The sequence below is a fragment of the Harpia harpyja genome, chromosome 21, assembly GCF_026419915.1.
Source record: "Harpia harpyja isolate bHarHar1 chromosome 21, bHarHar1 primary haplotype, whole genome shotgun sequence".
NCBI classification, from domain to species: domain Eukaryota; kingdom Metazoa; phylum Chordata; class Aves; order Accipitriformes; family Accipitridae; genus Harpia; species Harpia harpyja.
In genome coordinates, this window is record NC_068960.1 from 19,441,520 (window position 1) to 19,454,294 (window position 12,775).

Below are 12,775 nucleotides of genomic sequence, written 5' to 3' on the forward strand. Positions count from 1 at the left end.
ATGCTAATGAGCGCTGAATCACGCTCAGCGGGACGCGATGGCCGGGCAGGACTGAACCACCGGGGCGGAAGGGAGGGGAGAGCGAGTGGAGGGGAGCAGAGCGAGGGGGCCGCCGCGGCCCAGCGACCCGGTCCCGACACGGGGCCCGGAGGGATGAGCGGGCTCCGCTCGTTCTCGGGGGCGACACCCGGCGTAGGAGCGGGGAATCGGGGGCGGGGGGAGAGAGCGGCGAGCGAGCGCCCCCCAGCCACGCGCGCGTGGTGACGGCCGAGGGCGGGGCGGGCGGGCGGTGCGAGTGGGCGTGGATCACGTGACGGGGGGGCCGCCGCCATTTTGTTCTGCGGAGGCAGTATTTAGGGCGCAGCGCCCGGGCCGCCGCGCACTCCCGCCGGGACGGAGCTCCGGGCTGCCATCCCCCTCGCCCTCTCCCTCCCTCCCGCGGCCGGCCCCCTCCCTCGCGCTGCCCGCAGCCGGCCTCCGCCCCGTCTTCCCCCCCCCTTCCCTCCCCGTCTCCGCCATTTTGTGACCGAGCGCTGCCTGCGGAGGACCGGCGCCGCGGCGGAGCCTCCCGCCTCCCCCCCCCCCGCCCTCTCGCTCTCCCGGTCCCAGCGGCGCCTCGCCCCGGCCCGGCCCGCGCAGCCATGTCCTCCAGCGCCAGCCCCGAGTACGCCTCCTTCTTCGCCGTGATGGGCGCCTCGGCTGCCATGGTCTTCAGCGGTGAGCACCCGTCCGGCTTCCCGGGGGGGGGGGGGGGGGGGTCGGGGCCTGGAGCTGCCGGGAGGGGGGCAGAGGGAGCACGGTCTGGCTCGCCGCCGTAGCGCCGGGATGGGGGGGGGAGGGGGGGGGCACGCCTGTCCCCATTGTCCCCCTCCCTTGGCGGGGCGGGATCCCCGGTGCTGGGCCTGGAGCCCGCCTGGACGGGGCATCCTCCCGGCCTGGCCGCGGGGGGCGGAGGCGGCCCCGGGCCTGGGACACCCCCCCACCCCCTCCCCCTTCCCCCCAGCTTCATCCGGGCTACCGGGGCGCGGCGGGGGGGGGGGGGGTCTGCGCGAGTGACGTCACCGCGGAGCGTGCCGCCGCCGGCGGAGCCCCCGCTCCCACGTGACTGCGGCGCCGCCGCCCAGCCCGGCCCCGCGGGGGCGGCCGTGCCCCCACCCCCTCTCAGCGCCCTGCCGTGGGGAGCCCCTTCCGTGCGGGGGCCAGACCCCCGGTTAGTCACGCGTCCGGGCTGACCTGCCGGTGCGGGGGAGTGGGTTTTACCAGCCAGAAAGCCGGTGTCGCGGCAGGCCCGAGTCCCGGCTGTACTAACGTGCGCCTCGGCCTGTGCTGCGGAAAGGTCTCCCGCCTGCCGCCGCGCCGGGCTGCCCCCGGGGCTCCCTTGGGTGGTAAGTCTGCCCTGGGCTTCCATGGGAGTCAGGGCCCTCCCGGCAGGGAGGGTTGGTCTGGCTCTCCTGGGGCTGGGTGCAGCACTTCTCCCGCTGTAAATAGGACAAAGTTGCTTTTTAAAACATTCCTTGGATAATGCAAGAGCAATTTTTAATGGGATTGAAACCTAAATATGCAAGCATTTTAGGAGTGAAGTCAGCTTTAAAGATGTTAATGACATTAAAAGGAACTGATGGGCTCCTGACCATCCCTTTAAAATGGAAGATGCATGAACCACTGAAAAAGGGAAGTTCTTCTGTAGTGGCCACCCATCTGCATCTTAAGTCATTGAGGCTCAGTGCAGAGTGAATTGGGTCATTCTGCGGTATTGTTCTCCCTATTGAAGAACGTTTATCAAGAGAATCATAAATGCTGTTTTACGCTGGAAAGACCATCATATGATGCCTTGTCTGTCTCTTGGAGCCTGAGTAAACCTTCTGCAGAAAATGACTGCTCTTCCTGACTGAGCATTTACTGTTTCCTGATAGGTACAGACCTACTGTTCTGTTTGGGATGTAACATGGGGAAGGCTTCAGCTAGTTTTTTTCCAGATGCAAGCATTATGTGACTAGGAATGCAAGAACTAGGAATCAGTCTGGTTTTCTCTTCTGAAGACTGAGCCAGTGTCTCCACCTGTGTGAGCATACTGACTTGTCTTCATCTGCCACCTAATTTGGCTCCCACTTGAGGAATCAAAACACTCAAGTGTTGAGTTGGCTGTAACTGGGGTTGCATATAGCTGTTCATGTGCTTGGAGTCTCATATTAAAATAGTCTCTGAGATGGTAGCTAGGTCTGCAAGGCAAATTTGTGGAAGCTGCTCTTGATTGATTAGTGTGGTAGATTAAACTGTGTAAGTAGCTAAGTAGGCAGTGGATTAAAACTAGTGTTTGAGAGGAAGCTGTCTAGCCATGCTGATGTTGGCACCATTAGCTGGTTTCACACCAGCCATGCTCATGGCTTTAATCTTTGCAAAAAAAAAAAAAAAGCCTGGCTGGCTGTGTTTAGTCTTGCTCAGTTAGTACCCAGTGGTGGGATGCAGATGTCCTGTGCTGAGGGCAATTAGTGGTCTGCCACCTCAGAGTTAAAACACTGTACTTGCACTTGACAGGTAAGGACTTTGCTGAAAACAGTACGGCTGGAATGCTGTAGGAGCCAATGTTTGGACTACTGACCCACCTGCCTCTTTGCTAGTGTAGATAATGGAGGAATAGACTAAGATGTAGTTACTTGTTGGAAAAAACAGTCAGCAGATCACTGCCTTTTGCAAAGCAGCAGTGATTAAGGTCCTAAATACTGAACTTTCTTCCTGAGGAAGGAGTCACTGGATTCCTCTTGCAAAATTGAACTTGGAAGCAAAAGAACATGGTTGTATGGCCTTTTAGACACTGGGTTTGTGATATGCAAGCTTGCTTTGGTGGAAACATCAATGAGGGATGCGAACTTGAGTCAGCATTTTAACAGGAATTCAAAGTGTTGCTTGGCATGTCTAAACTGGAAGTGAAGCATTTCCTAGAAGCTGTGGGTTTGATGGCATGGTACTGTGGGATTGCAAGTTAAAGGGGAAGGTTTGAGTTGGGTAATTCAAAGTAAGTGCTTAAGCTGTATTGATGAAGGCTTGGTAACTATCATGTTGCTGCGGGTACATGACTGGTCCTTCTTGCAGAATCTGTGTCAGATGGCCCTGATATACCAGCAGGTCTGAGCCATGAAGTTAGTCTCTTGCTAGGGCCTAAGTGCATTTGATGGGTTCAGTCACTGGCACAACAGGTTGTAGATACTGCTGATGCAGAATCATTTCATAGTTGTGAACTTTAGTGAACTCTTTGTTCAGTGAAGCAACTTGGATTTTTAAGGCAATATGGCAAATGCATCCATATAGGGGAAACTAAAACTTGCAGTGTCATGTAGCTTTCCTAATAGTGATGTGACACTACAGCATGTTCTGATGTTAATTGAACATTAGTTGTTAAAAAACCCACCCTGATTTAGAAGTAAGGAGCTAAGTCTGTCTGGACAAGCAGTGTAAAACTATCTAAAATTGTCCTAGATCAGTGTTAATTAGTGCGGTGATCATGTCTGACTCATGGTGTATCTAAAGATCAGATTCTTGTGGAGCTTGTAGTCCTGAGACCTGTTTCTAGTAAACATGTTCAAGTTCTATACTGTCCAGGCTAGTTTGATGTGAAAACAAGCGACTTTATGCAGTATGGTTTGATGTTTGAACATTAACTGCTGATGGTAAATAGATAGCAGAACTTGTTCTGGTCAGCTGGTACTGATGGCTGCTAGAAAGACTAAAGCAGGCTGCTGTGACCTTGGCTATCTTTGAGCCTGCTTATTCATTTGCTGATTACAACTTGTTCTGATAGCTGAAGTTCCTTTATTTCCTATGTGTAAAATGTAGCTGGCTCAGTGTCAGGTGTTGTTGAGTGATCAAATTATTGCAGCTTTTCCATGTGACTTTGGCATGCCAAAATGGAAAAGCATGGTATTGGGCAAAGCTGTCTGATTCTGTACTTGCTGATGCTCCATGTGGAAAAGCATGATGCCCCAGGCGCACCCCACTGTGGCCTCCATAATATGGTAAGGAGTTTTACTTAGACCTGCACGCTGGATGGGCATTCAGTGCCTTCAATACTGCTTCACTATCAAGCTTCTGGAAGACTGCTAATGAAGAGAACTCTAGCCAGCAGTATTAAGGTTAGTCCTGTGTCTGTCTTCTCATTGCTGCAGAGTAAACAAAATAGTACTTCTTATTTTAAACTAGGGCTGCAGATATTGTAGCAGTTGGTTAGCTATTAAGGGACCTCCATAGTGAAATTGCTGGCTCAAAACATCTAGCTTGAGGCAGCTGACAGCCCTTGTGCAGTCCGATTCTAGAAGGCTTTGTGACTATAAACAGCTTGCAGCTTTGAAGGCAAATTACACCTGTCCTTCCTGAAATACTCTCTTGAGGGGTGGGGAGGTGGTAGAGAGGAGAGCTGCTTGCTTCTCAGTAAGGAGCTGTAGACCCCATCCTAAGAGGAGCTTGCAGACTCATTAGCTGTAGCTTGCAGGTAAAAATGAAATGGCAGAAGAGTGCAGCTCAAGGTAGCCTTCTGTTCCAAACCATTAAAGAGTACTTCAAGGGCATCTTGGTATGAGCAGAAAAACTGAGTGGGTCAGATGTTTGAGCTACCAGACTGTCTACAGGAGAGACTAGCTTAAGCATTTATCCTTAACAGCAGGTAGATTAGTGGCCTATTAAGACATAAGTGTTGTAACAGAAGCAAGCCAGATAGGCAGTATTTCTACAGCTCAGTTAAATTAAGGGAAGACATCTCAACAAGGGTATCATTTCCACTCACTAAATTCTAGTCCTAGGATCATCTGAAAACCCGATCGAGCATCTGGATAAACTATTGGCTCTACAAAACTTGGCTCAAGCAGATAGGCTGCTGCTTGTACTATGGCTTCCAGGTCTACCTGGAACTAGAACTTCTGTCTTACTCTAAAGTCACTGTAGACTACAAAGTCTGTGTGTACTTTCCCTTTGATGGGAACATTCAGAGCAGCAGTGCAGATGAATGTCCCCTGCCTCAGGACCTCTTAGTCAACTTCCTTTTTCCCTTCCTAAAACTAGCCTCTTCCATCTGTCCAGACAGCCTGGCTGATTTCAAGCAGCAGTTGCAAGCTGAAAAACTCTCCAGCCTGATCAGGTTGCTTGGTGATGCTTGAACCAATGGTTTCACAGAAGTGCATGCTTTCACCTGCTTGCTGTCCTCACCAAACAGCAAGGCATAACTTGCTGAACTTCCTTCCTTCAGACTGTGAATCTTGTGAGTGTGAGCCTTTCAAGTCAGGCTGGTCTGGCCACTGCTGGATGCAGTCAGATGACCTTGGCTTTCCCATGCTTCAGAAATGAGGCAGCTTAGCAGTGGATGCCTGCTGGTGAGTGATGTAAGCTGCTGTTTGACCAACTAGATGAAAAGGGCTCCTGCTAACTGGTACAACAAACTACTCTGCTAGTCAGTACCTGGATTACAGTGGCCTGCCCAGTCTGTGAAATGGGTCATCTTTAAGGTTGCAGGGGAGTTTGTATGATGATAAAGAACAAGTGACTGGACTTTGCTGCTTGCAGAAGGGCAAGCCTGTACTCTGTGGTGTAAAGTGTCAGCCTTACTATGCTTTTACAAAAAAATTGGCTTTGTGTGCTATGTCAGACAATCCAGCTGTTTGACTGGTAGCTCCTTTTTCCTTTGGACTGCTGCTATTGCTGCAGCTTCTTGAGGAGCTGGTAGACTTTTACATTCTCAAATTTACTGAAGAGGAGTAAATGGCCTGCTAGCCTTGCAGGTTATTTTTGATAATGCTGTTAGGCTAGCAGTGCTAGGCTTGTTTGAAATCCTCACACCCTGTCATAACATCTGGAGAGAACAAAAAGCATGCTGTCCCTAATCCTATAACAGGTGACTCACTAAAGATTTCCAAAGTCTACAACTTTCTGTAGGGTAACTTATCTGTTTACCCCTCCAGTTATGACTGGGGAACTGTCTATAGCCAGTCTTCAGTCAGCGTGATCTGAATTTGCATAGGCTTCAGATACAGTTCCGCTAATGTGGCTGTCTCTTCTGCGGAGATGCAACTGGACATAGCAATAGGGTTTTTCCAAGGCAGCCATGGAGTATCCATTACTGTAATCTGAGGTAGAGCTGTGTGTTAAATGTGGTGGTGTGGGAGGGACTTTAGAATACCAGTGGGAAGAAGCCTGTTTCTTTGAAAATGCCCAGGTTTCTGGCATGGCAAAGCAAGGACTGTATTTGACCTGGATATCATCTCTAACAGTTCTCCAACCATTTAAGAACAACCTGCTCAAGGATGAACAGGCATTGAGGTGAATTGATGCCTGTTGTCTGCTTCAAGGGAAGCCTACTGGCTGCAGAGGGCAGCCCATTTGATAATGGATTAATTATAAAAGGCTCCAGATGTAAGTACTCATCCAGAATGCTCTTTCAGACTTGCTATGATAGTAACCCATGGTATCTTAATTGAAAGTTGACTTGTGTTACTAGCTCACTTCCTAATGCAGGGAAATTCTGCCTGTTAGTGCTCTGGAAATCTCTGACGTTACAGTGTGAAAACGTGCTTCTCCATGGTGGGACACGGGAGGAATCACTGGCTCTGAATGGACCAAATGCTGCTGGAGCGCCTGTGGCTGGTTCTGAACCTCTGTAATCTTGGGCTGAGCATGTCTGAATGTATTGTAACTGCTGAAACTGCATCTACGCAAATGGTTCCCTGGTTTGAAGGCCCCTGGTAATATGGTCGCTGTCCATAGGTGCATATCTGTCTGCAAAGCTTGGCAAAACTGATGCCAGGCTTTTGGCAGTAGCCTCTTTCTATACTGAGGGAGTGTTGCATGAGGTGACTTGCAGCTAACTTAGCTGAAAGATTAATGTTCTTGGTGCATGACCTTACGGAGCACTGTAACTATAGCTACAAAAGTTTGGTCCTAATACTTAGACTAGCACTTGATCTAAACCATAGACTGCTCAAGTACTGTAGGTGAAAATCGCAGGCAGAGTTCTACTGAAAGTCCTGGCAGTGGCAAGACTACAACTAGCCTTCAGTCCTTACTGAAGCTGTTGCCTATATGGCAAGTTACTTTCTAGTTCATACTTCCTTGGAGCTGCACAGCTACACTACCTCTGCTTCCACTTTTCCTTAATAGAAAGTAACAGCTGTGGCAAGGTGCCAGGCAGCATATTCACAGCCTGGTGGGAGTGTGTTTTGCCCCCAGGAAGCAGTATTAAATCAACTCTGGCTTGTGAGTTCAAGGAGTTACTATTTGGAAGTATTTAAAAATGAAGTTAACCTTTGAAACAGGCTTACTGGGAGTAGATGGTCTTGAATGATGTGTGTAAAGCAACTTCTCTGTATTACAACACCATTGAACTTAAAAATGGCACAGTTCCTGGTTATAGACCACAGTGGCTTTCTTCTGTGGTAAAGCTAGGTAGGCAAAGTGCTCGTTCTCTGGCTGCCAGGTAAATGTTTTGATAGCTCTGTCTGTATGCTTTAAAGGTGGTGTTGCAGCTTAATTGGTCTGTATGTTAGAGGTGATGGAGCTGTATGATCTGAAGCAAGTACATGGAGTCTTGGTGTGTAACAGTGGTACAGCTCTTGTTCCATTTTCACTGTCTTCCACATAGATCTCTTTAAACCCTACTCACTGAGAAGATTTTGGAAAACATGTCCTTCCAACTCAGGGGTATTTAAATGTAGCATACATGCTTCAGACTCACAGCTGGCAAGAGGTACAAGTCAAGATGTGTGGGAGGATTGATCTAAGTGTTAGACAGCCCATAACTGAATAGCTGTGCCATTAGATGGCTGTGTTGTGGTGGGAAGTGGCTGTCTTTGCCACCTCGACTGTTAACATTGGGGTATTGTCAAAGGTGCAAGGAGAACTTCTCAGGCTAGTGAAGAGCAGTAAGACAAGCTGCCTTGTGAGGTATTGGAGATGCAGCTGCAGGGGACTCCAGTGTAAGCCTGTTGATCAGGATGCTGATAAAGACTTCACTGGGAGCAGATGTGCCAAGCTCTGAAGCTGTATGTGTAGCACCTGTGACTGTCCACTGGTGGGAGTGCAACAGATCTTCAGTGCCATCTAAAAACTGCAATGTTGAAAACTAGCTGCCACTGAGTACATGTAGACTTTATTTGTTAATGTGTCTAGACCAAGTTCAAGGCATAAGCTCTTGCCTGTTGCCTAGAATTGGGATTTAACTGGGAATTGACAAACTTGTGCTGATTTGCTCCTCCCCAAAAGTTTAAGCAGGCTGGCTTTCTGTAAGTGGGATTACAAAATCAGCTTCTGTAATCCATCACTGTGTTAATTGCAACACCCTTGAGTAACTTCAGACTTGGAGGAAGTAGTGACTGATCTAATTTTAAATAATGAACTTCCCTCATGAGCCTCTGTGTTTCTGGAGAGGTTTATAAAAGATTTCAGACAAGATAAGTGGTTTCTGCTAAATATGATAGCCAGTCTAGAAGTCTAGATAGCCTGAATCTTGATTCCACTTATTTCCAGTTGTTAGAAGATGCTTCATCTAACAGAAAAGGTCCCTAATTCAAGTTAGTGATTTCTTTCAAGACTTCCTAGGGGCTAGACCCTCAAACAATACTATCATTGATATTGCTAGCTAAGTCTGTGTGCTAGTTTCCAGGCTCAGCTTGCATTTGCAGGTAAAACCTGTCATCTGCTCTTGGCTCAGCCTTCCTGCTAAGCTGGATTCTAGCTCTGAATTGCACTGAACAGCCCTTTACATCTGGCTCAGTGGTAGTCAAGGTTCAAGAGCTTTCCTAGTACAGAACCAATTTGTAGTTGATAATGAGGCTTTCTCTTCAAGTTTTTGTAACTACAACTGAAGTTCCTTTTGACAGTGAGTCTTGTGTTAGTGCAGTGGTGCTATCTTTATTAATCTTAAGTTTCTTAGTGCAGAGCCAGGAGGATTACTGCTCAGTTCTTGACTGCTCAAAGATAGGCTTTATATAAATGCTGAGTGAGAAGCAGGAAAGCACATATCCTAAATCCTTTGACTACCTCCCAGCAACTGTTTTGGGCAAGGTGCACAGTCTCATGCTTGGATCCTTGTGTAAAGCAGCTACAGATCTTTGTGGAACCAGCAGCTCTCTCTCCCTTGTAGAAACCTTAGTTTTTAAGTGGGTGGAGCAAACTCAAATATTTAAGTCTCTGAACAGTACAAAGATTTGAAATCACCATGGTTTTAATGTTCTACAGTAGCCTTTCAGAGCAGGCATGAGCATTTTCATGCTAAATAGGGTTGTTGCTTTGAATATCAGCCTGATGGTGTCTAAAAAGGAGACTACCCTTCCACACACCTTGCAGTGCTGCTTCAAGGACTTAGTCCTGGATGGCTGCTGACCTGCATATCATCTCTTAGGTGATGGTGAGTGTTCAGAGTTAAGGAGACCCTAGAGTACTCCAGAGCAAGGTTGGAAGGAAAGGGGTCTTTCCAAGTAATTCAGAATCAAAGAATGAGGTATTTGTGAAAGCTTTTGTGACACTAATATGAAGTTTTCAAGGCAGAAGTTACTTTTTGGGGTAGTGCTTTGGGACTCTTCTGGCAGCTCTCAGTTGGAGGTGATAAAACCATGTCCTGCTTTGAAAACTAAGCTTTGGATTCCTGTGTTGGTCTCTGCATGCCCAAGTGTTTAGACAGGTGATCAGCAAACCTTAGGGGTTAAGGTGGTTGTGGTCCTCTGTAACCTAGAAGCCATACTCTACTCTGTGGTTCCAGTGGTTGGATTAACATGTGTTGGGACCCGAATCCTTCACAGGTGGGGTTACTGACACATGAAGAGGGTGTCCTTTCTCCAAGGAACTAAGTGCAGCAATAATATGTGAGTTTGTTGCTATCTCAGTATGTGTCTGATGAAGCTGAAATGGCATGTTTAACCCCAGGCCAAAGTATAGGCAGATAATAGGTTTTGTGGAAGATGAGGTGCCATGAAGGTGACTTGTTAAACATTGGGTGCATCTGAGAACTCAGCCCAAGTGGCTCAAAGTTCAGTGATTGTAAAACCTGGATTTCAGCTGGGTTACATCCTGCTGTGGTAGAAGGATGTGCTTTGCTGTGTTCCTCTACAGTTCAGCTGAGTAGATCCTTGCAGTGTGAGCTCTGTGAGGGCACAGACTCTGAAGTAATGAGTTAAAATTTGGACCATGGGTTTTGGTTCCTAAATAGGGAATGAGTGTCAGCTAGGGAGTATACCCTGCTGTGAAGCTAGCTTGGAGAGGGCATGCTGTTATCAGTACTGTTTGAACAGGACCTTTTTATTGGTCCAGCTTTGGTCTAGGAGTCTGAATAGGTCACTTCCTCATCCTTTCGGGGAATATCCCTGGCTGACAAACCAAGTAGTAAAGTGACCATGTTAGTTTTGCACAATTCTTCCTTGTGCTGACTCAACTGTTCTAATACAATCTCCTTCACTAGGCTGCAGTATTTGAGGATGTCTAATGCATTTTTTTCTCTTCCAGCCTTGGGAGCTGCATATGGAACAGCAAAGAGTGGCACGGGTATTGCAGCCATGTCTGTCATGAGGCCTGAGCTCATCATGAAGTCAATCATCCCTGTTGTCATGGCGGGTATTATAGCTATCTATGGCCTCGTAGTGGCAGTCCTCATTGCCAATGCCCTCTCACCTTCTATCACACTATTCAAGTAAGTTACTGCATCTGTCAGTTTTGTTTAAGTTTGTCCTGTCACTATTTTGATGCTGCTGAGTGGGTGGGTTTTGCTCAAGACTCCAGGAAAGACTGTAAATGCTAAATGCTCCTAACCTAGGCTTAGGAGTATGGACTGGATTTCAGCTGTCCTACCTGATGTCTTAGCCTCAATGGTAGTGCTGCCTGATTAGTTTGCTGTATTAGCTAACAGATCAGACATCCCACTAGTAGAGATAATGCAGTGGTTTATGGCCTGAAAGAAACAGTGTACAGGCAGTACTGGGATAGGAGGCTAAGCTTGTTTCATGGTGCCAAATTTTAGACCTGGAATACACAGGTCTTTCCAAGACTGTCTAATCAGACTGTCTAAATAGTTCTTCTGTTGCCTGGGAGATGCAAGTGAATAATTAATATTGCTTGCTGCTTTATGTGCTGGTAAATCAATCCTCAAGCTATACATCAGGCCTCTACATCAGCTACAGTCTGAAACTTAATCTGCTTGACTTTTGAGAATAGCTGGGACTGGCTTGGAGACCTCTCAGAATAAAACAATGCTTCTGAGGTCTAAAGTAGATATCTGTGTCACTGTACAAGCTATAGCTGATGAGCAGTGTGGTTGGCCTAATAAGCCATGATCTAAGACACACAGGTACAAATGCTCCTTTGCAGTTACCAGGTGGCCAGATTCTGATAGGCACTGCTCCTCAGGTGCCCCTGCCTGGAAAACCAGACCATTCCTGTCCAACTCTTGCAGTGCAAGAGACCTAATAATCACCTGGATGTGCTATGGCTGCATAATAAGTTTACTAAAGGTGGGAGACAAAAGCAGCTACTAACAGGCTACACAGCAGTGGGACAGGCATTACTGCAAGTGCTAGCCCACATGGCTGGAGTAAATACAGCTCTGGCAGCATGCTAAGCCTGCAGCTGACTGAAGTGGCCACAGACAAGCTGGGTGGCCATGTGAACTTGCAGGCCTAGTAGCTTAGCTTAGTGTATGAGCCATGCCTTAGTATCAGCTAAAGATCTTGCATAGCTGCCTGTTTTTAAGTATCAGAGCTAGGAGTCTCAGGAAGCATCTGCTTTGTGAGGAATACTGTGCTTGCTTAAAGAGTATAGAAGCTCTTTCTGCAGGAAAAAGGTTCCCTTTAAATGTTTATATGTTAATTCTTACTTGCCTTGGGGAGAGGAAAAAAAAAAGGCTAGCCTGAAGTTAAAGGGTTGGGTGTCCTGTTACTTGCCACTGAAACTCTTTTCATATCTGTCCTACAGGAGCTTTCTTCAGCTGGGTGCTGGCTTGAGTGTGGGCCTCAGTGGTCTGGCTGCTGGCTTTGCCATTGGTATTGTGGGTGATGCAGGAGTACGGGGAACAGCACAGCAGCCCAGGTTATTTGTGGGCATGATCCTGATCTTGATCTTCGCTGAAGTCTTGGGTCTCTATGGCCTCATTGTTGCCCTTATCCTCTCCACAAAGTAAACACTGCGGTATGATGTAAAGAGATGTAACAAATCCACGTTTAAAAAAAAAAAAGCTCCAGAATGAAAATGGTCTCTCCAATGTGTACAGTTGTCCCAATTTGGTAGTTGATCTCTTGTAAATGCGCAATGTATGTTAGTGACTTGTCTGTCCTGTGTGTACTTCAATATTAAATTGGATGGGCTGCTCCAAGCCTGCTGCATGGCTTGGGGCGGCCTGTGTGCAATTTTCCACCCATTGCTGTTAGTACTTTATGTATAAATATGAACTAGAAATGTAATTTTTTCTCTTCACTGGATGTTTATTTATAAAAGACTTGACATGTTCATACATCTATGGAGCAAGGATTTTCAATTTCCCATGCTATATATATTAATCTTATATATAGGTAGATTACACTGTGGGGTCAATTGTAAGTGCAGAGAATTCCTTGGATGTAACTTTGATTCTAAAGATTGCTGTAGTGTCCTGGTATTGGAGTATGAGAATTTTGTGTTTTATTACAGCAATTGTCCGAAACACTCCTGTGTTTCAGTAGTAACTGCGTATGCTCCGGCATCAGAGTCGTGCACCCAGTGTTGGGTTACAAACTTATACCATGTTTCCAAATAAAACTTCCTCACTACATTGCTGTAA

The 12,775-nt window shown here is 47.3% G+C and overlaps 1 protein-coding gene across 1 annotated transcript; it reads left to right on the forward strand.

The window, feature by feature from the left end:
• The first annotated feature begins 426 nt into the window (after positions 1-426).
• ATP6V0C (ATPase H+ transporting V0 subunit c) lies at positions 427-12,775 on the forward strand. The gene is made up of 3 exons (XM_052772693.1): positions 427-717; positions 10,474-10,657; positions 11,935-12,775. The coding sequence occupies exons 1-3, from the start codon at positions 642-644 to the stop codon at positions 12,137-12,139; spliced, it is 465 nt and encodes a 154-aa protein (XP_052628653.1). The 5' UTR covers positions 427-641; the 3' UTR covers positions 12,140-12,775.

Excerpts from the sequence above, each read along its gene's own strand:
- ATP6V0C (XM_052772693.1), top strand. The coding sequence starts at position 642 with ATGTCCTCCAGCGCCAGCCCCGAGTACGCCTCCTTCTTCGCCGTGATG. Across the intron at positions 718-10,473 it reads GGCTGCCATGGTCTTCAGCG|CCTTGGGAGCTGCATATGGA; the intron begins GTGAGCACCCGT and ends TTTCTCTTCCAG. Across the intron at positions 10,658-11,934 it reads CCTTCTATCACACTATTCAA|GAGCTTTCTTCAGCTGGGTG; the intron begins GTAAGTTACTGC and ends TCTGTCCTACAG.